This window comes from Typopeltis vanoorti, chromosome 1 (genome assembly GCF_054136105.1).
Source record: "Typopeltis vanoorti isolate ZY-2024b chromosome 1, IOZ_Tvanoo_1.0, whole genome shotgun sequence".
Lineage (NCBI taxonomy): Eukaryota > Metazoa > Arthropoda > Arachnida > Uropygi > Thelyphonidae > Typopeltis > Typopeltis vanoorti.
This window is the reverse complement of record NC_143549.1, coordinates 85737196-85763678: the sequence shown is the minus strand read 5'-3', so window position 1 is coordinate 85763678 and position 26483 is coordinate 85737196. Positions and strand designations below refer to the sequence as shown.

General features: G+C 37.0%; 1 protein-coding gene across 2 annotated transcripts in view; it reads right to left on the bottom strand.

Moving 5' to 3' along the window:
* Window positions 1-26483, bottom strand: part of LOC150110172 (queuosine 5'-phosphate N-glycosylase/hydrolase) — a 243870-nt gene that overhangs the window by 125560 nt on the left and 91827 nt on the right. For both annotated transcript variants that reach the window (XM_090398252.1, XM_090398260.1), the window contains one exon: window positions 7618-7741. In XM_090398252.1, coding sequence (XP_090254378.1) covers window positions 7618-7741 — 124 coding nt within the window. The remainder of the gene's footprint in view (window positions 1-7617; window positions 7742-26483) is intronic.

The following is a 26483-nucleotide window of genomic DNA, read 5'->3' as shown; positions in this document are numbered from 1 at the left end:
TTTCTTTCTTTTTGGCTGTACCACTCATTTGACTTTTCTACATTCACTTGAGATTGTACTTCATCCTTTAACACTTTCATTGCCAAGCTGAAAATTGGAATTTCGTGTGGTGGCCAAATTTTTTTTATTTTTTTATTTAGTTAGCAACGTCCACGTGATAATGCGTGATCGGCCGTTTGGTGAGAACTCGCATCACGCGATATCGCTTGATTGGCAATGAACATGTTAAGGACTCCGTGTAAGCAAGCTGTCTCTCTCTCTCTCTTATTATGATCAACTCATCATTCTTCACATCATCCATGACTCTTACGATTATCAATGTTACTCTCATTCTCTCTTTCTCAATCATATCCTCTGTCTCTCCATCATTCACATTTTCACATCTATTCATTGCAATGTCCACTGCTTCACTCCCACTCTTTTGACTTATATTCTGACTTGCTATCAAAACACTTCCTAAATATTCCACCACTCTTGCTTTCGAACCACAGTCCACTCATGCTCAGTCAAGAATTTATTTCACAGACACTGCACTGCTAGTCACCTGGATTGAACTCTTTGAAAAATAAGGATGTCTTGGTTGTCATTATTCTAGTTCAAACAAGTGCAATGTGGCATGCTGAAATGTACTGTACTATACAGAATAACTAAGATATTTAAGACAAAACTACTCTAAATCTAATATAAACTATGTCTACTACAATTTATAAACGACATTGCTAGTTTTCTTTTTTTTTTAATGGTTTAACTTTCTAGAGCACTCTAATTACAGGAAAATTCTACCAGAAGCCACCTATCAGGCTAAATTCTATCAGGTGAGATTTAAACCTTAGTTCAAGGGAGCAAAGATACTACTCACCAGTGGCGGCCCGTGAAGTTTTAAGTAGGGGTGCTGCCTATACAAACTAATTTTTAAAAAATTCTTTTTTCCTAATCAGTAACCAATCAATTAATTTATTAATAAATTGGATACTGATTAGGAAAAAAAGAATTTTTTAAAAATTATTTTGTATAGGCAGCACCCCCATTTAAAACTTCACGGGCAGGCTGCCACTGCTACTCACTCAACCTAACATGTCTCTCTGGCTGAATCAAACAATGATTTCTTCAGTCTACCAATCAGTATCCAAGGTTTGATTCTGATTTTCAAACTCTTTAATTTTTTCCTGAATAATATTTATATATTTGAGTACTTCTTTCCTATTGATAATTCTTCTGTTGAGGTACCTATCTTGAATTCTGATGAGGTAAGTTTGAGTTCATTCTACTAGCTAAATTTTCGCCGTTCATCCTGGTTCCTTGACAAAAACAGGGGCTCTTGTTTAACAGACAATGCCCCAGCAGATATGATATTTCTTCATGTGTCATCATTGTGTTTTGGTTTAAGGCAAATAGAGAATATAATTTGGTTGGCTAAATTCCAAATTGCCAGTCCACCCTCATCATTCAGTATCCAGGTAGACACTGAATGATGAAAATGGGCTCTCAACATCCAGGTGAATATCTACTGATGAAGTGCATCATAAGAAGTTAAGGATTGGGCTTGGGTCAGTTCTCCCTATTCCTTAAAAGGCTAAGTAGAGGTCTGCTCCCAGTTATCTAATTTTTACCCTTAAGTGATCCCATGTAAATTATAAAAGTAAACTATGAAGCAGATTGCGTTCATTTGAATTTATTGAAAAAAAAAAAGCATATTAATTTCCTATCCATCAGAAAGAAAACTCCTTCAGAGCTAAAATTATTACTGTTTGAATTACAAAAAAGGGAAAAAATTGCATTTAATAAACAAAATACTCAATTTCTCAGGTTGTTTATTCTGAACAACCATTAAGACATTGTTCTGTTATCAATAATAAATTAAATCAAAAGGCTTGATTTTAATTTGCCAACATGTTTGGCTAAGTGGGGGTAGCATCTCTGCTATCTCGAACTAAGATCTGAATCCCACCTGTGGGATAACTAGACCAGGCTTTCAGAGGTACACTATAGACTCAAATATGCAAACATCATTCAAGCAAAAAATGAAAGCTTAAAATAAGAGCCAAGAGATTCAGTGGCAGCCCCTGTAGAAAACATTCAATGATTCAGGCAAAAAAGGTACATGCTGAAATTGTTTGCAAGAAATGAAACATCAGAACTTTGTGGTAGATTCAAGAAGCATTCCTGAAAAAAAAAAAAAATACTGAAAATTTCTCAGTAAGTCAGCAGAGAATACAGAGAAAACTGCAAGAAAGTGAGGCATGTTTAAAAGTAGCTAAACAAAAGTCAAACAGAGAGTTTGATAATATAGAAGATACATATCAGGAAGGTGTCGAAATGCTCTGGCTAAAACTTAGATATAGAGGAAAACAATTCCATAAAAAGAATCACCAATGATAAATGTGACAACAAGTCCTTTTGTCCATCAAATTCACTACATATGTTTGTCACATTTATCATTGGTGATAACCTTTTATAGAACATTTTTCCTCCATATCTAAGCTTTAACTGAGAAGAAGGGGAATGATTGCAAACATCAGTGAGAAGATTGCAATTATGCCCCTTCTTCTCAGTTCAGTTCTATCATACTGAGGCAGAAGACTCGCTCTTCTTTTTTACTTCTTTCATATCTTCTCTCATTGCATACTTATTGTCTTTCAAATCACTGATACCTGCAAAAAAAAAAACTCTTTTACCTTTTCTCTCTGCATATTGAAAGCTTCATTGACAGTTTTGATTGCTGCTGGGAAACATTTTCACTGGGTTCTAATCAAAAATACCACTTATCACAGAATTTCCTCACAAGGTTCTTTTCTTATTTGCCTACAGTTTATGATGTAGATGCCACTGGGCACGATAAAGTTGATAATCTTGATGTAGTCTCTCTTTCTCCAGTTGTTCCTGGGATCTCCTTAATAGCGTGGAGAACAAAGAATTAGTCCATTTTCTAATATTATCTATTCAGGTGATTATAGGTCACCCCTGATGCTTTTTTTTGCCAGAAGTCAACTCCTCTCCTATTTTAAATAAACTATCAGATCTAACCATGTGGCCTAACCACATGGTTAAATTTCGTGTGTTCTGGCGAATGATATCAAATTTTTCTTCTAATTTTGTCATTTGTAACATCTACAGTGACAAATGCTGTTTTATAGTTTCTTGTCACTTCTCCAACTATATTCTATACAAAATTTAATTTCATGCTTTACCATCATTCACATTTGGCACTTCGTTATCTCACTTTCAACAAGGTATGCATTTCTTGCACTTGCTCACTCACGAAAGAATTTCCACATGCTCTCTCTGCTTTCACTTTCATACATGGAATTTAGTGGAAAGGGCATAACATCATACCCACTATATTATCTTGTACATAGCTGTCCCATAAGCAGCAATGTTTTGGAAATTCTCTTAGCATATCCAGATGTAATATAATCACTTTTAATCATCACAAATGTTCCCATGGTAGTCTTTGTATGTTATTTTCCCTTCGTTAGACAGAATTTCAAGTCATCTTTATAATTACTGATGCATAAGAAGTGGATGACTTCTGATATTGCTATTATGTAATAAAACTTTTAAGCTTATTTTCGAAGAGTCCACAAACAAGCACAATCTTTGGGCTCATAAACTACATTTGATTCTTTGAAAAGCCATCTGTCACACAGTAGTAGCAAATTTTCATTGTCTCAAAATATGAAACTAGGATTTTCTTTCTATTTCAGATAAGATGAATTTTTTTTTTCCTGGAGCTAACATGTTCCACTGTTGAAGACTAGATTTGAGTAGTTCAAATTATTGTTTAGATAAATGCAAATTAGGAACAAGATAATTTAATTAATTCAGTTCAATCAGATTAGGAAGCATTCATCTACAATGATTAATGCTTCCTAATCTGATTATTTATGTTACAGTATCTTGCTGTGATGGTGGAGCTGTTCTGGAAGGTGTTAAGAATGAGGAGAATTGTTTTTCCCCATTCCAGTTTCTCTTCCACCAGATTTTTTTATCTTCTTCCCAACAATTCTTGCATAAATCTTAACTGGAAGAATCAGTAGGAATATTCCTCTTATTCTCACATTGCTTTATTTTCCTTTTTTATGGATGGCACTATGGAACTACACCTCACTCATCCAGAATTTGACTTTCTGACTCTGTCTTCTGAATTATGCTGTGCAACCACTGTAAAATTTTATACCTTCATTCTTGAGCATTTCTTGTCAAATATAATTACTCCAGCTGACTTTCCATATTTCTGGTTTTTGATAGCTGTTTCTGCCTCAAGTATTGATATGTATCCCTCTTGAATATCTTTTATTCCTAATCTGTCACTTGTTTCATTTAATGATCTTCCAAAGTAATCATTCCAAATATTCACAATATATTCAGTTTTTATGTCACATTTATTATCTGTGATTCCTTGAATAGATACATGATTCCCTAACCCATTGCACTAGAATGGTTTTCGCATTAGCTGTTTGAAGAAAATGTTGTTCAATAAGAGGTTGGAAGTGCAAAATCAGGGACGCTAGATGTGTGTGTGTGAAGGGGGAGGATGCAGTCAAGCATATGTTTACCCACCCCTCAGAAAATGACTGCAATTGCAGAAACAACTATGGAATGTGTGAGTGCAGTTTCTCATTCAAATCCGAATGGAATGGTAATTACCAGTGGTGGCTCAACACTGCAGCTGCATTCAATGTAGCCCTACAGCTCTTATAGAGGAGCTGCCACTGGTAATTACATCACACAAGGGTAAATGTAGATCTAAGAGAACATTGAAATGCAAGTATATAAATTTCAAAAACATTAGAAATAAAGGGAAGAAATTTTGGGCATTGGTCAGCTCAACTTAGCCAAAACTTATTGACATCAGTGAGACCTATTTGATAGAAGATACATTTATAGAGACAGAATGCAAGAGATATAGTATTTTCACACAGTTGAAGGACTGCAATCAGTAAAGCAGAAGTTAAGGATTTTAAAACTGAAGGAGACAGTCATTTGAGGTTATCTGGTGTGAGATAAAGGGAAAGAGCACAAAATATATCACTGGTTGCTACTATAGAGTCGGGGAAGGGGGAACTGCACAGAAAGATGCCAGTGCAATGCATTGCCAACTGTGCCAATTATTATGGGTACTTCAACTATGGGAACATATACTGAAGGAAGGAAAGGATACATGGGAAAATGGAAATGGAATTTACATAGTTATTAATGTAGGGAAACTAGGATTTGAGCATGCTAGATCTGGTAATAAAATCAGAAGATGTATCCATAACCATGCATCATTGTCTGCTAAACATGAGCTGTCAATTAAGAAGGGATATATGTAAAGCTACAAAGCTGGCAATTATTATAAACTTAGGAGACAGCAGGGAGCAGTACACTGACAAAAGCAGCTACAAGTGAAGAACGTCAACAGTGCATGGGAAATGGTCAGGGAATGCTAAAGGGAAATAATACTGAGTTGCATACCCAGGGTCAGAAGAATAAACCAAGTGGGAGTTAAATGGATGATTGGCAGCATAAAGCAGGAGCTGTAAAAATAAATATATATATATATAAAGGAAAAAAGGAAATCCTAAAGAATTTTTTCCACTATGTAACAAGGAGGAAAAACTCTTATTAATCATCCTTTCTCTTACTTGGTAAGAGAAAGAATGATTCATAAGAGTTTTTGAGAAATATTAATGTGAATACATCGGTATGTTTAGATATGTCAACTATGTGCTATGCGAATGTGCAAGAGAAATGGCAGTGCCTCTGATGAAGTTGTTAAATCTAAGTCTTGGCCATAGCAAGGAAGTAGGAACCAATGGAGTAAGATAGTTCCATTACACAAAAGAGGCTCCAGGACCGAAGTAGCAAATTAAAGACCAATTAATATCTAGGGAGGTATTGAGAAAGTTGGTTAAAGGTAGAATGGGTGGATAGGAATATGATATTCTATGGTGAGCAGCACAGCACTGCAAAAGGTGGATCCTGCCTTAGTAATTTATTCACATTATAAGAGTGACAGCTGAATTGGATAAGGCAAAGGGCTACACGCTGATACTGCTGAACTTTACAAAAGGAATATGACAACATACTTTACAGAAAATAGGAATGGATGTGAAGCTGGTAGCATGGATGGAGGATGGCTGACAGACAGACACTAGAGAGTAGTAGATTTTGACCAAGAGTTTGGGCCTTCATAAATTGAATTCGCGATTTATTCCCCACAAGTTGACCGATGACCAAAAAATGTATCGAATTGAAAACTGCAAAGACCTCATTAAAACCGTTCATAAGGACTCAAACTTCCTTGAAACGATCATTACTGGTGATGAAACATGGTTTTGAGTATGAGCCTGAAACAAAGCACCAGAGTGCTGAGTGGAGACCACCAGAAGAGGGGCATCCGAAAAAAAAGTCGCTTAGAGAAGTCAAAAGTAAAGATAATGTTGATTTGTTTCTACGATTCCAAGGGCATTATCCACAAAGAATTCGTTCTGCCTGGCCAAATGGTCAATGGTGAGTTTTATCTTGAAGCGATTAATAGCGAGAATTCTTTACATACGGCATGAATATCATGATGCAGGCAGCTGGTCACTTTTGCATGATAATGCACCATCTCGAACATTGTGAGACAGTTTTTGAGCAAAAACCAAGTTTGTGTGTTGGATCACTTACCCGCATTCACCTGATTTAGCACGCTTTGACCTCTTTCTCTCCCCCCGATTTCATTTGCCGATGAAAGAAAAGTGATACGACACCACTGAAAACGTTCAAGCGGCAGTAACCATGACCCTCAACAGTATCCCAAAAACCAATATAAAAAACTCATTTAACGAATTAATTGACTGTGCCAAATGCTGTATCAAAGCTGAGGGAGAGTATATTGATTGAAATAAATGATTTGAATAATTATAATTAGCGTGTGTTTTATTTTCTATCAAAAGTTCAATTTCTTTTTGGACAGAGGGTGTATATATATAATTAAATTTGCTTTAATGGTAAGATTTAAAATTCTAAACAAAATGATATATATAAAACTTGCTAGCAGCCTTGCAAAAAACGTAGAAATAAATTATACTGATTAATTTGGATAGAAATTCATACTCCTCCAAGAAAGAAACACACACACATGCTCTCATACTGAGACTGTTATAAGGGAACATAGCACTTACATGTGTGTGTGTGTGCTCCATTGTAACAAGAGTTAAAGATATTTTATGATGATTATTGCTTCAAGGCACCTCCAAAGAATCTGAAGACTCATTGCAGAAGGTCACCGAACAGTACATAATCCACTATTTATCCTGAACATGGTATTTTTCTCAGATAATTATGATTTGTTTGTATGTGGGTCAGTAAACCTGAATTTCCAGGAGAAAAGCCATGCTATCCCCATATGGGATCAACTAACTTACCTTCAATTGGAAAAAGCATGTATAAAGATTCCTTGTCTGAGAACTTAAGCCTGGTCTTTTTCAAATGAAGAACATGGTCCTATTGTTCTTCAACTAAACAGAGGAACTTATATGTTTAAACAAAACAATTTTGAAATTGGAACAAAATAATGTGAATTATTTTTGAAGTTACTAAAACATAAAAGTACTTTTATATAGCATAATAATTAATATTATTCTTTACCTCTGACACCTTCATATTCTGCCTCATCTTTATATGAAGAAAAATTTTCAACTATAAGTTTCATAAGCTTGACTGCACTATGGTCACATTGAACAATGCAATTTGTAAAGGAACCATTAAATTTCTATATAGAGACATTAAAAACCTAATATTAATAAACAGACACAGCTTTGTCTGCAACTTAATATATCAGATAATACAAAGTTACAATATACATAAATTACAAAATTATAACATGAATTCCATTATTTGTAGAATATGTTTCATACATCAGATAATTTCAGAGAAAAATCTCTGAAAATTTGATGACTAATAAAAAAAATTAGTCATCAAATTTTAGAGTACAGAACTTGGGCAAGATACAGATGTTAGTGAGTGATCCACTGCACTCACTCACACACACACATTCTTCTCATGGTGCTATCTTCTATCGAAGGACAGCGACCGTCTTAGCAAACAAACTGCGTTCTTGTGTTAATTTGAACAGTTGTACACTGCTCTTTCCTGTCCACATCTTGATGTTGCCAAACCAAGATATTCTTTTTCTTCCTCTAGCTCCTTTGCCACCAATTCTTCAAATACCAACTTCTACCAGAATAGTTTGTAGAAGTTGGCATTTGCCGTTTCTCATGATGTGGCCAAAATATGATGTTTTTAATTTCTTGACTGTTTGTATGAGATCTTTGGCTTTACCAATGGATTTTAAGACATCTTCATTGGCAATTTTTTCTATCCATGATATCTTTAGCATTCTTCTATATAGCCACATCTCAAAGGATTCAATTTTCTTGATGGTTGTCACCTTCAATGTCCATGTTTCAACTCCATAGAGCAGAATGGACCAGATGTAACAATTCAGCATTCTGCATCTAACTTTTATGTTTAGATCTCTATTGCAGAATAATGCTCTCATTTTCATGAAAGACTGCTGTGCAATTTCAATCCTTCTCTTTATATCTATTTTAGGATCCCACCTTTCATTAACATCTTGACAATTGACTGATATTTTTTCCATTGAGTGTCAGTTTCATTGATGAGGTTGGATGTTTGCTGACGACCATATATTTCGTCTTGCTGATGTTTATATTTATTCCCATTCTTTGGCATTCTATGTATACTCTGTCAATGAGTTTTTGGAGATCCATGATGTTGCCTGTAATTAGTACGATGTCATCTGCATATCGTAGGTTGTTAACAATCTTTCCATTTATTGTGATTCCCTCTGGACATTCTTCTCGTGCCTTTTTAAAGATTACCTCTGAGTATATGTTGAATAAGAGTGGTGAGAGAGCATGCATCCTTGTCTCACTCCTCTTTCAATGTTAATATCACTAATTGTCTAATTTAATAGCAGCTAATTGATTCCAATACAGATTTCTTATTGGTCTTATGTCTAGCACTATTTGTTGAAGGTCTTCTATTAAGTTAGCGTGTCTGATTCTGTCAAATGCTTTTTTAGAAATCTACAAAACACATAAAGAGAGATTTCTGTTTTTTATGCAGTTTTGTATCAATATGTGGGCACAGAAAAGGGCCTCTAGTACCAAAACCAATCCGAAAGCCAAACTGCGTTTCACGCAGAGTTTCATCACTTATTCTATAGATGCGATTCTGAATTATTTTCAAAAATATTTTTAATGTTTGGCTCATTAGACTAATAAGTCGGAAGTTACCACAGGAATTCACTTTGGGTTTCTTTGGGATAGTGATAAACATAGATTTGAGCCAATCTGGTGGAAATTTGCCACTTTCATATATTTTGTTGAACAGTTTTTCAAGAAGTTTGATGTTATCTGGTTCTATTAATTTTAAAAATTCTCCTTTCTTTTAGAGTTACATGGTGATCAGCAATCATTTTAAAAATTTATGGAATTTACAACCGTGTTAAAAAACTTTTTTTATTATCCCGACGTTTCGGTCTTCACATCAAGTTCATCATCTGGAGCATACATCAATATACAAGACAAGCTGAGTTACATTATTAACTGTAAGCTAAAGAAACAATGATATGATCACATGTTATTCTACTGGCATGACCTCGAGTGAAAAAAAAAAATAAATTAAATTACATCAAACTAAATTCTATTTACAATGACAGGAATAAACATCCTTTCAGAAACAATGATGTCCTATTTTTACTGTTACAATTCTTATTTTTGCTTTTAAGATACTGGATTTTCTACAGTCCTGTTTATAGTAGTTCTTAGTAAGGAACGTTCCATGGGTCAAATATATACCTTCCATATGTTTGAGATTTTTAGACCATCATTATTGTTCAGATTGGGGTGGTTGATAATAATCTCACATGCTTCCTTGAATTTTCGTTCATACCATGCTTAAATGAATTTTAAAAATTCTGTTTGCACACACCATCTGGCTTTTCCTGTTTTACTTGATCTTATAGCATTCTGTATTTCACATTTCATAATTGCTGGTCCTTTTATGTTATCTTTTATATTTATAAGTTTCTGTCTATTATCATTGAAGAGTTCTGTTACATACTTTATCCAAATCTGTACTTTGTTCTCTCCTTTCTAGAACTAATTTTCCACTTTCTTCTCTTAGAGACACTGTTTGCTTTTTTTCTGAGTTTTCCGGAAATTTCTTTCATTTTCTTATACAGATTGAAATGGTTATGTTTCTTCTGAAGCAGTTCAATCTCAGTACATAAATGTTTCATCCAATTTTCCTTTGCTTCTTTTATTTTTTTCTTGATGATGTTACATGTTTCTGTATATATGGCTAGGTCTTTGTTTTTGTACAATCTTTGTGTATTCATAAGGGAAAGAATTTCATTTGTCATCCATTCCTGTTGTTTTATGTTATTCACATAACCTACTTCAATACTTGTTGTTACGATGGCATTCTTTAAGTTATTTCAAAGTTTTCTTGAAATAGCTTTAAGTTTTCTTGAAATAAAGAAACCTTGAAATAACTTAAAGTTATTTCAAGGTTTCTATGTTAATCTCCTGTAATTGCAAGTTAAGCTGTGTCTTGGCTCTTTTATTTATTTTTGGTTCTTTTAGTTTTTCTACATCAATTTTCTTTTTCTTCTTTTGTGATTTTTTGATTTCTGTCAATTTGATTTCTGACAATATTATGGTGGTTATCTTGAGGCGATTTCCAAGTGTACAGTCTTCAGGGTGGAAGTTTAAACCAGGTCTTTGCTATTGCTAGATCTTCTTCCTGACAGAACTGGACAAGGCAATCTCCTCATTCATTTCTGGTGCCTAAGCCATGTTCTCCAACAATTTCTCCATCATCCCCTTTGCCCACTTTTGCATTGAAGTCACCCATCACTATGTTTATTTCATGTTTCTTTGTTAGATTTTTAATCTCTTTTAAGTGTTCATAAAACTCTTCAACTTCTTTTTCACTTTTGTCAGCTGTGGGTGCATAAGCTTCGATGATATTTATATTAACAGGGTTTCCCTTAAGTTGTAACAGCATTATCCTCTCAGAAAATGGGATTCAATTTATTACTGATTTATTGATTTCTTCATCTACTATTACAGCTACACCATGTCGATGTTTGTTCTCATAATTCCCAGAGTAATACATTGTCATATTATCTTGTTGATACTTTCCAGATCCTGGCCATCTTGTCTCGCAATTCCCGAAATCCGGATGCCCAGTCTCTTCATTTCTCTTGTGATATTTCTTAATTTGTCAGCTTCATATAGAGTTCTGACTTTCTAAGTTGCTATTTTAAAAGTAGACATCATTTTGAGCCTAGGAATTCTTTGCACCCGTTCCATTTAAGGAACACCAGGGCCAATTGTAACAGTTCACTCACTCACTATGGTGGTTGTTCTGGAGATAAGGTAAAGCAGTAGTTTCTCCATTTGATTTCTGCTCTGCAGTATTACAGATGTACACAATATAATCATATTGCCATCTACAAATCTCTGATCACAAGCTTTTCCATCATCATTTGGCTTTGACCTTGTGTCAGTACTGACCATGCTACTTCCCACTGTCAGGGGCAGTGGCCCCAGCAGGTGCTTATTTAATGGCAGCACTATTCACCATGTCACCGAGTTGTTGTTGGGCTTTGTGAGGTTTTATGTGAGACAGAGTTGCCACTTCTGCTCCTCCACGCCCTGATAGCTCAGCCGCTGTTGGTCCATGGCTGCTTATTTGCCAGATTGCTCTGCTTATGTCGCAGCTAGCCTCCATATGTGAAGGCCGTTCCCCAATCCGCCACCTGGGGATGCCCAGAAGAGTAGTCGGCTCTGTCCAGGGACACACACATTAATTACATACAAATATTTACATTGTTCTATATAAATGCAATATGCCTTGTGATGTGATATATATATATATATTAAGGGGTAGAGTTTGTTGCCTTGGTCAATATGTTGACACCTCAGATTACAGGCATTAATGAGACCTGGCTAACAGAATAAGACATACTAACTGGTATCGAGTGTAAAGGGTACAGTATTTTTAAAAAGGATAGATAGGAGAGAAGGGACTTGCTACTAATGATCGGATGACTTGAATAGCTATCTGGTGTGAGGTGGAATCAAACAAGATCATTTACATAGCGGGATGTTGTTACAGATTGGTAGATTGGTTGCTAGTGATGAAGAAATGCATCACCAAATAGAGATGACGGGTGCAAAAAAAGTAATCATAATAATCATCATCCTGAACCATGGGCACACTGCCCATTGGTGTCCAATGCCTCCTTCACTATCTTCTTCCACATTTCTTTATCCAATGCGCAGTTTCTGTAACCCCATTCTTCCATACCAGTCCTTTATGTCATCTATCCATTATCTGTATGGTCTACTTTTGCTGTTTACACTATCCATAATACCAAACATGAATGCCTTTATCTTCCAATCCTCGCTCATTCTGAAGATGTGTCCAAATAATTGCAGCTACTGTTGTATAATCTTCTGCATTAAATTCTCCTTTGGTTGTATCTTCCAATGGAGTTCTTCATTTGTGATGTACCCTTATTCTTAGTATTGTCCTCTATCTCCCTGTTCTTTCAAATGCCAAAACTTTTTTCTCAATTCCTTATTTATTACCCACGATTCAGATCTATACAGTACACTGCTAAAGATGCATGTTTCTAGTATTATTAATTTCATTTGCAGATGTTATCTATGGCCTTCAGATTTGTTATTCCCTTTACAATCCTGATTTTTATTTCCTTTTTACAGTGCAAATCATATTTCATTTAACTTCCCAAATATGTGAATTGTTCTACATTTCTATATCGATTCCATCACTTGTATTTTTTGCTTCATGTTCTTCTCACCAAATACCACTGTCTGTTTTTTCCAAGTTCATAACATGTTGTTAGATCTTGAATAAGGACCTTTTCATCAAAAGGATCATTCATTCAAGATTTAACAATACAACATAACCAAGAAATACTTGTACTGTTAGTAAAGAAACAAATTGTTAATAGAGAACATAATCGAATTACTTTAAAATGAAGTACAAAAAAAAAAAAGGAGGAATCTGTCTGTCTAGATAGAAATAATGTTTGAAAATACTAGTAAGAAAAATACTCTATGCAAAATATATGTCAATGCAAACAAAGGTCCAAAGGTTGCGTGTGAGTTACCCACGATAAGCGTAACGGCCGAAGCGAAGCCATTCGTGATAAGTGAATTCAACTCGCATTCCCCGAAAAGAGCGCTCTCGAGGAGAAGAGTTGTGACCACACAACTTAAGGACCAATAGGAAGGCAGCGTGAGAAAACTTCTGCAACGAAAAAGAGGGCGCAACAAGGGATAATAAATGCGGGTTCGCACGGGTTTCAACTCCCATTTTTTCTGTTCCTGTTTTCTTTCGGACCCACGATGCTGACCAGCAGAAGGGAATTCTACGATTTTCGGAAGGCAAGTTTCTCCCCGTTTCTGACTGGCGAGTATCGGGTGAGCTGTACGTGAGATGACGGCGTCCACAGACTCGGGCCATCGGTAGAAGTGCTACCAGAATGAGGCAATGGAAAGTTCCTCCAGGGAGACGGGTAGTCTGACAATAGTGACCAGCGAGACGAGCGTTTGCCCAGCAGAGTGCAGAAAATGGTTGTACGAGACGAGTGAAGTGACCTCCACGTGGACGTAACCCACTGAAGCAGTAAAGTATCTAACAGTGAAGGATGGACAAAGAGGACATGCTAACCTCATGCGGCAATGGTAATGTACAGAATTCTCTTATTTTATTAACAATTAGCATTAGAGGAAAAGGGTGAATCAATTTCTAGTTGGAAGAAAATGGAAAAGTGCCTAGAGAACGTTTTGAATGATATATATATACAGGGTGTTCGGGATAAATTTGACATATTTATAATTAATTATATTTTTCCGTAAGTTACATGTATTAACACACACTTCTCTTCATTTAAAAGTTTGGACCCTCCTTCATTCATATACAAGATGTCAGAAAGGATGGATAGCTGGAACCCACCTGAATCATGGAAGAGAATAACTTGTATCATGATGATTCGTGCCCGCCATCAAAATAAGGATATTACGACTGCTGCCCAATGCTCCCTGAATACAGTAAAAACAATCAGGCATGAACTAGAGACTTGCAATGGTGACTACGAGGATGTAGCAAGAAGAAAGATCCCTAGCAAACGATCTGATTGCGTTCGTACAGCAGAATTCCTCGCAAATCTGCAGGAACAGGTGTTGAAGAACCCTGGCATTGGAATTCGGGCTTTGTTCGTGGAGTTGCTAACTGTAGTCAAGCCCTGGATAACAAGGGTAGCCAATGGTAGGCCGTATGTATGGCAGCAGGATTCGGCCCCTTGCCACACCTCTGGGAAAAGTCAAAAATGGTTGTCTGAAAATTTCTACGACTTCACCAGTCCAAATGTTTGGCCTCCAAACTCCCCAGACCTTAACCCCATGGATTATTTTGTATGGGGCGCAGTTGAAAAAGACACCAATCGCACTTCCAGTAATACAAAAGCCCAGTTAATGGATAAAATTAAAACAGTTTTTGCGGCCCTTCCCAGGGAGACTGTAGCATCAGCTTGTTCGAGGTTCCGAAGCAGAATTGAAGCTGTGATCGATGCTAATGGTGGTTATTTTGAGTAAATCTTGTTGATAGTATTGTAATTAACTCTGCCTGTAATGTTTTTTTGTCAATTCATTAAATTTAATAGATACAAAGAAGATTTTCTTTTTCCTTACGAAACTGTCAAATTTATCCCGAACACCCTGTATATGCATTGTAACTTGTTAGCTCCATTGGACTGGTAATCGGAGGACTTAAGTTCTTGTGTGAGACCTAATTAATGTGGTGGGGTCTGTGTTAGCTTTTGAAGTTAAAATTGTAAACTTGTATTTTCTCATGCTAAGTGTGTTTTAATTGACCAGAGAATATGAGTTATATGTTCATTAACTAGTGTTCATTTATGATTGTCAGTGATTTAGTATAGGTATTGTGATAAGTTTTTGATATGTTTAAACCTAATTGTAAACTCATTAGATCTTTAATAAACATGTTTTACTATGTAAGCCTGAGTTTTGCTTAAGCATGAGACTAATTTACCACTCATAAAAGTTTGAACCTATGCATAAGGGAAAGGTAAAGAACAATTCGAAAGGATAGGGCCATGACTGCAAACTGAGATTTCTACAGACGCTATATATATTTAACGAATTCAGGTAGCTGTTAGAACTCTGGGAAAGTTTCTCTGAGCAAGAATTCTTCTGTCCTAGGATTCTGACTGGTGCAGCTGGAACAAACAAATTTGTCAGAATTAAAAAAGGAGATGGCCCTAGAGAGATAGACTGGAGATCTCATTCTTAGTTGGCACAAGAGGGGATAACAGTAACATAGATTTAAAGAAAAACCACGATGTAACAATGGCACAGCCTACAGGATGTGTTTGTTCCATTAATTGAGAATATTGGATCAATCACAGTGAGTTGGTCTTGGTCTAATGCACAGCAATCAGGAGATTTTAGAAAAGAAATTTGAAAAATAACCTTTGTACATCAATGTGAGCTAAAGTACAAGTAAGTCTCTTCTGTCGAGCTCTGAGCTAAATGACTCGGAATTCTTTAGGACTATAAACCCCCCAGCAGATTTTTCCTCAGTTTTCCAGAGAGGACACTGATGACGTGAGAACATTTTTTGAATATATAGAAGAGCTTAGAAAGATTGGGTGATGGAGTGACTCCAGCTACTTATTCTGCTTCGCAGTAAGTTAGTTGGAAAAGCAAAGTTTCTTTTACTCCTCGCCAATCCTGAAAGAAACTTTGAATTACCAATGGTTTAAGGAAATCCTCATTTCCCAATTTTCAAAGGCATAAAATGTAGGACCTAACCTATGGAAACTTCAAAGAATGGTGCAAAAAGAAAAAGTGTGTGTGTTCAACTTTCATAACAGGCTGCTCACTTTTGCAAGTACCATGAATGTGTCTGATGAGGAAAAACATCATTTAGATTGGGCTGTATTTCAGCACTTCAGAATAGGTTTAAGGCAGGAGAAAGTTCTTAGAAAGTTCTTACGAAGCAGTGAAGGAAAGAGAGCAGCTGCTTGGGGATATTTGTCCTGCAGCCACTGTTGGACCAGTTAATGTAATTAGGGAAGGTAGAGAAGCTGCTAAGGATCCCAATCCAGGGAAGAAGGGCTTAGAAAGAAAAGAGAAACAGAAGGTGCAGAGGGGAATTGAGGGGAACAAGACCGAATTAGTATGTAGTGTTGCTGCTAGTGCCTGTAATTTTAGCAAGGTTCGCTCATTATCAGACAAGAAATAGAGAAGTTGCATCAGCCGGTTCTTACGAAGGAAAGAGAGCAGCTGCTTGGGGATATTTGTCCTGCAGCCACTGTTGGACCAGTTAATGTAATTAGGGAAGGTAGAGAAGCTGCTAAGGATCCCAATCCAGGGAAGAAGGGCTTAGAAAGAAAAGAGAAACAGAAGGTGCAGAGGGGAATTGAGGGGAACAAGACCGAATTAGTATGTAGTGTTGCTGCTAGTGCCTGTAATTTTAGCAAGGTTCGCTCATTATCAGACAAGAAATAGAGAAGTTGCATCAGCCGGTCATGGAGCCGGTCATGATTATAAGCAAAGTGTAAAAACTCGATTGTAGCTTAAATATTCCAAAGCACATTACATCGATTTTTTACTTAGGTTAAGTCCCATGTGAATATTGTAAAAAAATTAAACTTTGTTTGTCTCAGTATAGTTTGTATTAGATGTTTTTGTAAATAACTCTTTTAAAGCTAACTGTGTATATATATACTGCTTTAATAAGAATATGTTAGAGTGTTAAAAACAAAGGCAATGTTTTTGTCCCCGAAGCTGTACATGGCGGCATTAGAAAGATTATTATTGAAACTTGTATGTATGAGAAAGGCTTGCAGGCTCTAAGTGTAAACATCTCTGAAGTCAGTCAGAAAGAGTTCAAACAACCTTCCGATGGCTGGCAACTTACAATCAAAAGAAAGCGGAGGAGAACAAAAGGCGTGCCGAACTTGAAACTTAAGATGAAAGACTCATACCGATTCTTTGGGGGATTGCCAAACTTCATGCGCGGTCTCAGAGGAGGCCTAATAAAAAGGGACTGAAGCAAGCAGAAGGGGTCTTCCAGAATTGCTGTCAGAGAGGAGGCCGCCCGGTTCAGAGTCACTGTCAGATAGACTGCCCGGATCCATGTTGTTTGAGAGAGGAGTTTCCCCGCTTCCAGAAAGGATCTTCTCGGTTCGAGACGTCGCTAGGCTGCAGACAAGGTTTCAAATTGCCGAAAGGAAGAGTTCCAATTGCTGGAGAAAAGTTTCCAGGCCAGGTTAATGTCAGACATTGACCAGTGTGTTGAATTTTCATTACAATTTGATGAATCAAACGACTTCACTGATATTGCTCAGTTACTGATATTTGCATGGTATTTCAAGATTATTCAAGTAAAGAAGAACTTTTGAAAATTATACCATTATTGGGAAGGACTAAGGGAGAAGACATTTTTTCGGCATTTGATGAATTTGTGAAACAACACAAACTTCCACTTTTTAAACTTGTGTCTATTACTACTGATGGTGCTCCTGCAATGATAGGTAATAAATCAGGCTTCATTGCATTATGTAAAAACGATGACAATTTTCCAGATTTTTTAACATACCACTGTATTATTCACCAACAAGTACTGTGTAATAAAAGATTAAACACAAAAGATGTTTTGGATATTACATTTAAAATTGTAAATTCTGTTCGACGAAAAAGCCCTGCAACGGCAGTAATTTAAATTACAGGCAGATGATGATAGGGAACTTCTGTTGTATAATAATGTTTGCTAGCTCAGCAGAAGTCAATTTTTAGAAAGATTTCTTGTATTAATTAATGATATAAAAATTTTCTTGATGAAAAAAGAGATATTTATCCACAATTGAGTGATAACCGATGGTTGTTACACATATCATTTTTAGTAGATTTCTGTACGAAATTAAGCAATTTAAATTTAGAGTTACAAGGTAGAGATAAAAAATTTAATTGACATGTTAAGTTCAATAAAAACTTTCCAATACTTACTTTTATTAAAGAAAAATATGACCGCAAATTTAGACATCTCCCATATTTATTAAAATTTTTTGAACAAAATCAAGAAATGCTTCGCTATGATTTAAAATAATTTATTTGTGAAATAGAATTAGTTGAGGAAGAAATAAATTCAAGATTTAAAAATTTTAATAAAACTTAAATGATTGTATCTTTTATCAATAATCCATTTCAAGAAAACTTGAACATCACAGAAATTTCAAATAAAATTAGTGGGCTGTTTTATATAAACCAAGCTGAAGTAGAACTTGAGATAATAAACATTCAGAATAGTTTATATTTAAAATCAATAAACAATGAAGTCAATTGGAAGTATGCACATGAAAAATTCCCAATATTAATTGATTTTGCGTGAAAAATTCTGTCGTGTTTCGGATCGACATACTCGTCAGAATCTGCTTTTTCAAATATGACCATCAAAAAATCAATTAAGAAACCAAATTACAAATGATCATTTGGATGATTGTCTGCAATTGGCCACTTCTTCATATCAACTTGACTATGAAAATATTGCGAGGTCCAAACAATGCCCAATTTCACATTAACTTTTTTTTTTTTTTAATCAACCAGCATTTCCTGTAACTTGTGAGTTTGTAATCAATCTGTTGTCTTTTCTAACTTTGGTTTTCCAAAACAGAGAAATAAATATTTTATTCCAATATTTTTTTGTATTAAAATATTTGTTGTATTAAAATAATTAAAAGTGATAAATAAATTTTTAAATACACAAATAAAGTTTTAGTTGTGTATTTTTTTTTTAGTTGTTTATTTGTGCGTAATCAGATATCAGGTTGGGGGAACGTGATCAATATAAGAGAGTACTCTTTCTTTTAAGGTTACACGGTGATCAGCATTCATATTTATGAATTTAGGGACACAAAACACACATGTTGAAAAGATTATTTTACTGATTAATAATAAAATAATAACTTTACGTTTTGACCCCTGTATTGAGGTCATCTTCAGAAGGATACATGTAAGAACAAGCTACATGCTGTTGCACTCTATAAAAGTAAATTACATCTACGTTGTTAACTAATCTTTTTTCTCTTAGCCTGCCATCTAGTGAAAAAAAAATTAAATAAATAAATAAAATAAAATAAACAAAAAAAAATAAAAAATAATAAATAAAACTACAATAAACTCTGCTAAAGTCCTCATGTACTAGGATTCTTCTGGAATTATACAGTTTATATTGTTATATTACGATTATCTTCTGGATTTGTACAGTACAGGTTGCTATTGAATGTTCAGGAGGAAAAAAAAAAAAAAAAAACACTTCACCAAGTCTTCTTGTATTGAGATTTTTCTTAGTGGTTGCTATGAAGGTTGTAGATGGGTCCTTCACATTTTTGGAATTGTTAGACCATCATTCTTATTCTGATTCGGATCATGTTTGAGCATTTCACATGCTTCCTTGAATTTCCGCTCGAACCAGGTTTTGGTGCGGTGTAGGGACTTGTTACCTTTCCAGTCAATTCTGTGGTATGTTTGGAGTGCGCGGTCAGAAAGGCCAGTTTTTTCAAAATGGAGGTATTTTATGTGACGTTTGTGTTCATCCTTACTGATCGGGATGGTTCACCCTGTTTCCCCTATGTATGGTATGTTACATGTGCAATCTATTTTGTAAACCACTGGGTGGGCTAAGTGTGGTAGGGGGATCCTTGGAAGAACTGAGTAGGTGTCTTAATTTTGTCGGGAGTTTAAAGGTGGTTTTGATGTATTTGTGTAGTGTTCTGTCTATTTTTTCTGAAATGCCTCTAACATATAGTATAGCAATAGCATTCATGAAATCTTTTTTGTTATTAGTGGTATCTTTGTGGAGGATCTTGTGAATGGTTTTTATACTGTATCCATTTTTTATAAAGGTATGTTTGATGGTCTCATATTCATGATTAAGAGCTTGTTCATTTGAACAAATGGTTTGAGCTCTGTGTTTAAGAGTGCGTATGACCCTGGTTTTTGTGTTGGGTGGTGATAAGAAGTTTTGTGTATGTACTGGCCTGTACGTGTAGGTTTGCGGTAAACTGAGAAGGAGAGACAGCCTGAAGGAAGACGTGTAACAAGTGTGTCTAGGTTTAAGATCCCTCTCCGTCAATTTAGCTGACAAAATATGGATGGAAACTGCCTGTTTACTAAATTCAACCAAAAAATTAAGCAGCAACCTAAACAAAGTGGATAAACTTGCCCACAAATCCCTAAAAAATAACCGTGACATTATTATCACAAAAGACGATAAAGGGAATGCCACTGTTGTTTTAAATCGGACAACCTCCAGTGAAAAAATGAACCATTTGGTATTGGACCACAACACCTACCAATGGCAAATTACAACCCCACGCAACGTAACTACTTAAATCAGTTAACATGTAGCCGGAAGAAACAATTAAAAAATTAATACAGCAGTATGCCTGCTCCCAGAATTTATGGGCTGCCAAAGTACACAAAACAGACAAGCCATTACGCCCAATTGTGAAGGAATTGACAGTCCGAATTACTACTTAGCCAAACAATTAGCGGCCACACTCAAGGAATTGGTTGGTCATTCCCCTTCCTACATAAAAAATACACAATTCATAAACAAAATTTAAAATATTACACTCAACGACCAAGATCTATTAGTCAGCTTTGACATAACTTCCCATTTCACCAATGTCCCAATCAATGATACTATCCTACTCTTACAGAACGAATAGTAAAACAAGTAGGGGTTAAATGGATGAATAACACCATTAAGCTTGAGCTGCAAAAAAAGAAACAACTGTGGAGGGAATTTAAAGAAAGGGGGTGACCTGCAGGCACACAAACGGTATAAAGTGCAGGCCAGAAAGGTAACGAGTGTGGTAAAAAAAGCAAAAGCGGATTATGAAAGGAAACTAGCTTTGCAAGCAAAAGAGAATCCAAAACAGTTCTTTCAATATGCTGCAAGCAAGCAAAAAAATGTACACAGCAAAATGATTTTAAGGAATGACAATGGTAAGGAGGTCACTGAATCAGTCGATATAGTGGAGTTACTGAGCGCGCACTTTGCAAAAGCATATCATCCAGGTGGCGACATTGAAAAAATGAAGGAACCATTAGTTTATACGGGAATAGTGATGAATGAAGTGGAGGTGACTAGTCTATTACAGAACCTTAATGTGAACATATCTGTGGGATTGGATGGTATACCGGCACGGGTCTTGCGTGAAGCGGCTAAAGAATTATCAGTGCCCTTGACCATGTTGTTTAATCTGAGTCTCAGGTCTGGCTTAGTCCCGAAGGTGTGGAAAGAGGGGAAAATAGTTTCACTGCATAAAGGAGGATCCAAGACTACGGTTGCAAATTACCGACCGATCAGCATATCAGGAGTCGTTTTCAAGCTCTTAGAGAAAGTAGTCAAGGGAAAAATACAGGAATGGATTGATGAAAACGAGATACTGTACAGGGGACAGCATGGCTTTGTGAAGGGTAGATCATGCTTCAGTAACTTGCTCAAGTTTTATAACAAGGTGACGGCTGAACTGGATAAGGGAAATGGGTTTACAGTGATACTGCTGGACCTGGCAAAGGCGTTTGACAGGATACCACATGGAATACTAATCCGTAAACTACAACATATGGGAATGGATATAGGGTTGGTGAGATGGATAGGTGGTTGGTTGATGGAGAGATATCAAAGAGTAGTTTATTCAGGAGTAGAGTCCAAAAGACGGCCTGTGACTAGTGGTGTGCCGCAGGGTTCTGTTCTTGGACCACTGCTGTTTAATCTGTTCATTAACGATATAGGGAAGGATCTAAGTGGAACAATTCATTTGTTCGCTGATGATGCAAAGTTGGGTAGGGCAATAGTGAATGCAGAAGATGTCAAAGTCTTGCAGGATGACTTAGATAGATTGGAGTTCTGGGCTAAGGAGAATGGATGTCAATTTAATGTGACAAAATGTAAGGTTATGCATTTTGGGGTGAAAAGATTAGCAGCAGTATACCACATTGGTGGCACTGTACTCCAAGAGATTGATGAGGCCAGGGACTTGGGAGTGTTGCTGGATAGGGAGATGAAGTTTAGGGGGCACACTGCAAAAGTAGCTAAATCAGCTCATCAACTCACTTGGTTGTTGAAAAATACCTTGACGAGCAGAGACAAGCAGGTTATTGTACCTCTGTACCGAGCCTTGATAAGACCTCATCTCGACTACTGTGCCCAGATTTGGTCACCTCGGTTCCTTCTTGATGGGGAGGAGGTGGAGAGGATCCAGAGGCGAGTGACTAAGATGATAACAGGTCTATGGAATGAACCATATGAGAACAGGTTGAAGATTTGTGGGTTGCAGAAACTAGTAGATAGGCGGAGCAGGGGAGATATGATTGAGACATTCAAATTGCTAAAGGGATTCTATAGGATTAATTCAGAGGATATTTTTGAGATCAGGACTGGTGGTGGGAGAACTAGGGGACACCTATGGAAGCTAGGCAAGAGTGTGGTTAGCAGGGGTGTTAGAGCTGGGTTCTTTACTTTTAGAGTGGTAAATGAGTGGAATAAGCTGCCAAAGTCTGTTGTGGGTGCTATGACAGTGAACGAGTTCAAGACAAGGTATGATAGATACTGTGAGAATGTAATCGCATAGTTGTGTGAACATGATGTTTAGGGCCTCCCTCAATGAGTCTAAGGACTCCTGGAGTCGCCCAAAATAATAATAATAATAATAATGATAATAATATTTCCACACGACATTATGGCCCTCTTTCCCGACGTACTCCGCTCCGGATATTTCATTTGGCAAAACAATTTTTGCCTTCAAAAAGAGGGTACTACCATCTGCTCACCACTCCCCCCCCCCCCCCCCCCCCAACGAACTTTTATATGGAAGATTTTGAGCAACGAGCTCTAGAATCGGAGTGCCTAAAGCCCAAAATTTGGCTCAGATATGTCGACGATATTTTCACCATTTGGCCTTACGGCCGCCAAGTACTAGATACATTCCTTAGCCACCTGAACAAACAACACAAATGCATCCAATTCACCACTGAAATTGAAAAAAACAACTCTCTTCCGTTCCTAGACATACTTGTCACATGTCTTCCTTCAGGCTGTCTCTCCTTCTCAGTTTACCGCAAGCCTACACACACACAGGGTCATACGCACTCTTAAACACAGAGTTCAAACCATTTGTTCAAATGAACAAGCTCTTAACCATGAATACGAGACCATCAAACATACCTTTATAAAAAATGGATACAGTATAAAAACCATTCACAAGATCCTCCACAAGATACCACTAATAACAAAAAAGATTTCAAGAATGCTATTGCTATACCATATGTTAGAGGCATTTCAGAAAAAATAGACAGAACACTACACAAATACAACATCAAAACCACCTTTAAACCCCCGACAAAATTAAGACACCTACTCAGTTCTTCCAAGGATCCCGTACCACACTTAGCCTACCCAGGGGTTTACAAAATAGATTGCACATGTAACATACCATACATAGGGGAAACAGGGAGAACCATCCCAATCAGAAAGGATGAACACAAACGTCACATAAAATACCTCCATTTTGGAAAAACCAGCCTTTCTGACCACGCACTCCAAACATACCACAGAATTGACTGGAAAGGTACCAAGTCCCTACACCATACCAAAACCTGGTTCGAGCGGAAATTCAAGGAAGCATGTGAATGCTCAAACATGATCCGAATCTGAATAAAAATGATGGTCTAACAATTCCAAGAATGTGGAGGACCCATCTACAACCTATATAGCAACCACTAAGAAAAATCTCAATACAAGAAGACTTGGTGAAGTGTTTTTTTTTTTTTCCCTCCTGAACATTCAATAGCAACCTGTACTGTACAAATCCAGAAGATAATCGTAATATAACAATATAAACTGTATAATTCCAGAAGAATCCTAGTACGTGAGGACTTTAGCAGAGGTTATTGTAGTTTTTTTCATTTTTTAAATTTTTTTGTTTAAAAGTAGTGAGACCAGCTATGACATATGCCAGTGGCATATGTCATAGCTGGTCTCACTACTGTCATGTAGATTTTGCCTTTTAGATTGATCAGCACCCTCTTATTGCATAGCACTCCAGCAATCTCTCTCTCTGCAGTTCCTCCATCCTGCTTGTATCCTGCATCCTACTTCCTTCTCAGCCTCACCATCCTCTTTCATTGTTGAACCTAAGTATCTAAAGTCACTGACCTTCCTGATGATATTTCCCTCTAGCTCCAGATCTGTCTCCTGGCTGCCATCCATTTTGCAACACATATACTCTGTCTTACTTCTACTCAGTCTCATACCTCTCTCTTCCAGTACTTTCCTCCAACTTTCCACTTTAGCTGCCACTTTTCTTGATTCTGCGCACAGCACGATGTCATCTGCATGCAACATAGTCGAAGGCACAACTTCTCTCACCTCCTCCGTCACCACCTTCATCACAATATTAAACAGGAACGGACTTAATGTTGACCCTTGATGCAAGCCAACTGTCACTGGAAAACTTTCTGTCTCTCTCAGGTGGGTCCGAACTCTTGTCTTCACATTTCTGTACATCTCATGCATCAGCCTGATATATTTCTCCGGTACCTTCTTCTCTCTCAGACACCTCCAGACCTCTTGCCTTGGCACTCTATTGTTCGTTTTCTCCAGATCAATAAATACCAGATGTAGCTCCTGTTGCTTCTCCCAAAACTTTTCCATCATCTGCCGTAACCCAAAGATACCATTTGTCATCGATCGACCAGGCATGAAGCCAAATCGCTCCTTTGCCATCTCCACCTCCTTCCTCAGTCTTCCATCAAGAACCCTCTCTAGGATTTTCATTGTGTAGGACATTAACTTTATTCCTCTCTAATTCTTACAGTTCTTGTGCATTCCCCTCTTTACTCTTGTAGATGGGGACAAGAGTACTTTCCCTCCATTCCGCTGATATATTTTCTTGTTGACAAACTTTTATTAACAAGTCCCACAGCAGGTCAATTCCCCCCCCACCCCAGTGCCTTCCAAGCCACCACTGGGACCCTATCAGGGCACACCGATTATCCATTCTTCATCCTCTTTATGGCCTCCTTCACTTCTACTGTACTAATGTTCTGCACCATTCCCTCATAAGGCTCCCCATCTTCTCTGTGAGTCCTTGCATTTTCTTCATTCAAAAGCTCTTCAAAGTATATTCTCCATCTGTTTCTTATATCCACATTCCTCCTTAATACCCTTCCTCCAAAGTCTTTGATCTGCCTCACATGTACGATGTCCTTTGATGCCTTATTTCGACATTTTGCCAATTGATAAATCTTTCTCTGCCCTTCCTTTGTTTCTAATTGACCATAAAAGTTTTGATATGCCATGGCCTTCAACTGTGCAACAACTCTCTTGGCTTCTCACTTTTTCTCTCTGTACTACTCTCTGTCCTCTTCCACTCTCGACTCATCCCACTTCTGCTTTGCCTTCCTCTTAGTCGTCATTGCTTCTTATACATTATTATTCCACCACTAACTCTCTTTCTGCTTTTAATCTTTCCAGATGTTTCACCAAGCACCTTAATTGCACAGCTTGGAATTGCTTTTGAATTATGTCTCCACCAATCTTGTACACTTTCTAGTCCATCCAAAATCCTCTCTAACAACTTCTACCTAAAACGGTTCCTCACATTCTCTTCTTTTAAGTGAAACCACTTAATTATCTTCCTCCCATGGCTTCCAAAGATTCTTATCTTCGACCTTATTTTAATGTCTGTGCACAGCAGCTGGTGTTGCTGTGCTACTTGATCTGTTGGGATTACCTTACAATTTGTTACTGCCTTAAGATGTTTTCTCCTAGTCAAAATGTAGTCAATCTGAGAACTGCTGTTGCCACTTCTAAATGTTATCAAATGCTCATCCCTCTTACAGAAAAAGGAGTTCGCAATTGCCAGATCAAACGCTACTGTGAAGTTCAAAATCCTCCCTCCTTCCCACTCCGTGGCCGCCATACACCATTTCACAGTCCCTATTCTGTCTCCCTATGTGTCCATTCAAGTCTCCTCCAACAATCACCATCTCGTTTTCTTCCAGTCCCCTCATTTCTTCATCTAGCATGTTCCAGAATTCATCTTTCTCTGCTGTACAGCCAACTTGTGGAGTATATACACATAAAATGACCAGTTGCTCTTCTCCAAGACCCCAGTTTCATTCACATGATCCTGTCGTTCCTCCTACCTACTTCCAGTACTTCGCCCTTCATTCTGTCACACACCACAATTCCAACACCATTTCTTCCCTCTTTATTTGATCCAGAGTAGAACAATTTATACCTGTCTCCTAGTTCCTTTGCCTTTTCCCCCTTCCACCTTGTCTCCTGCA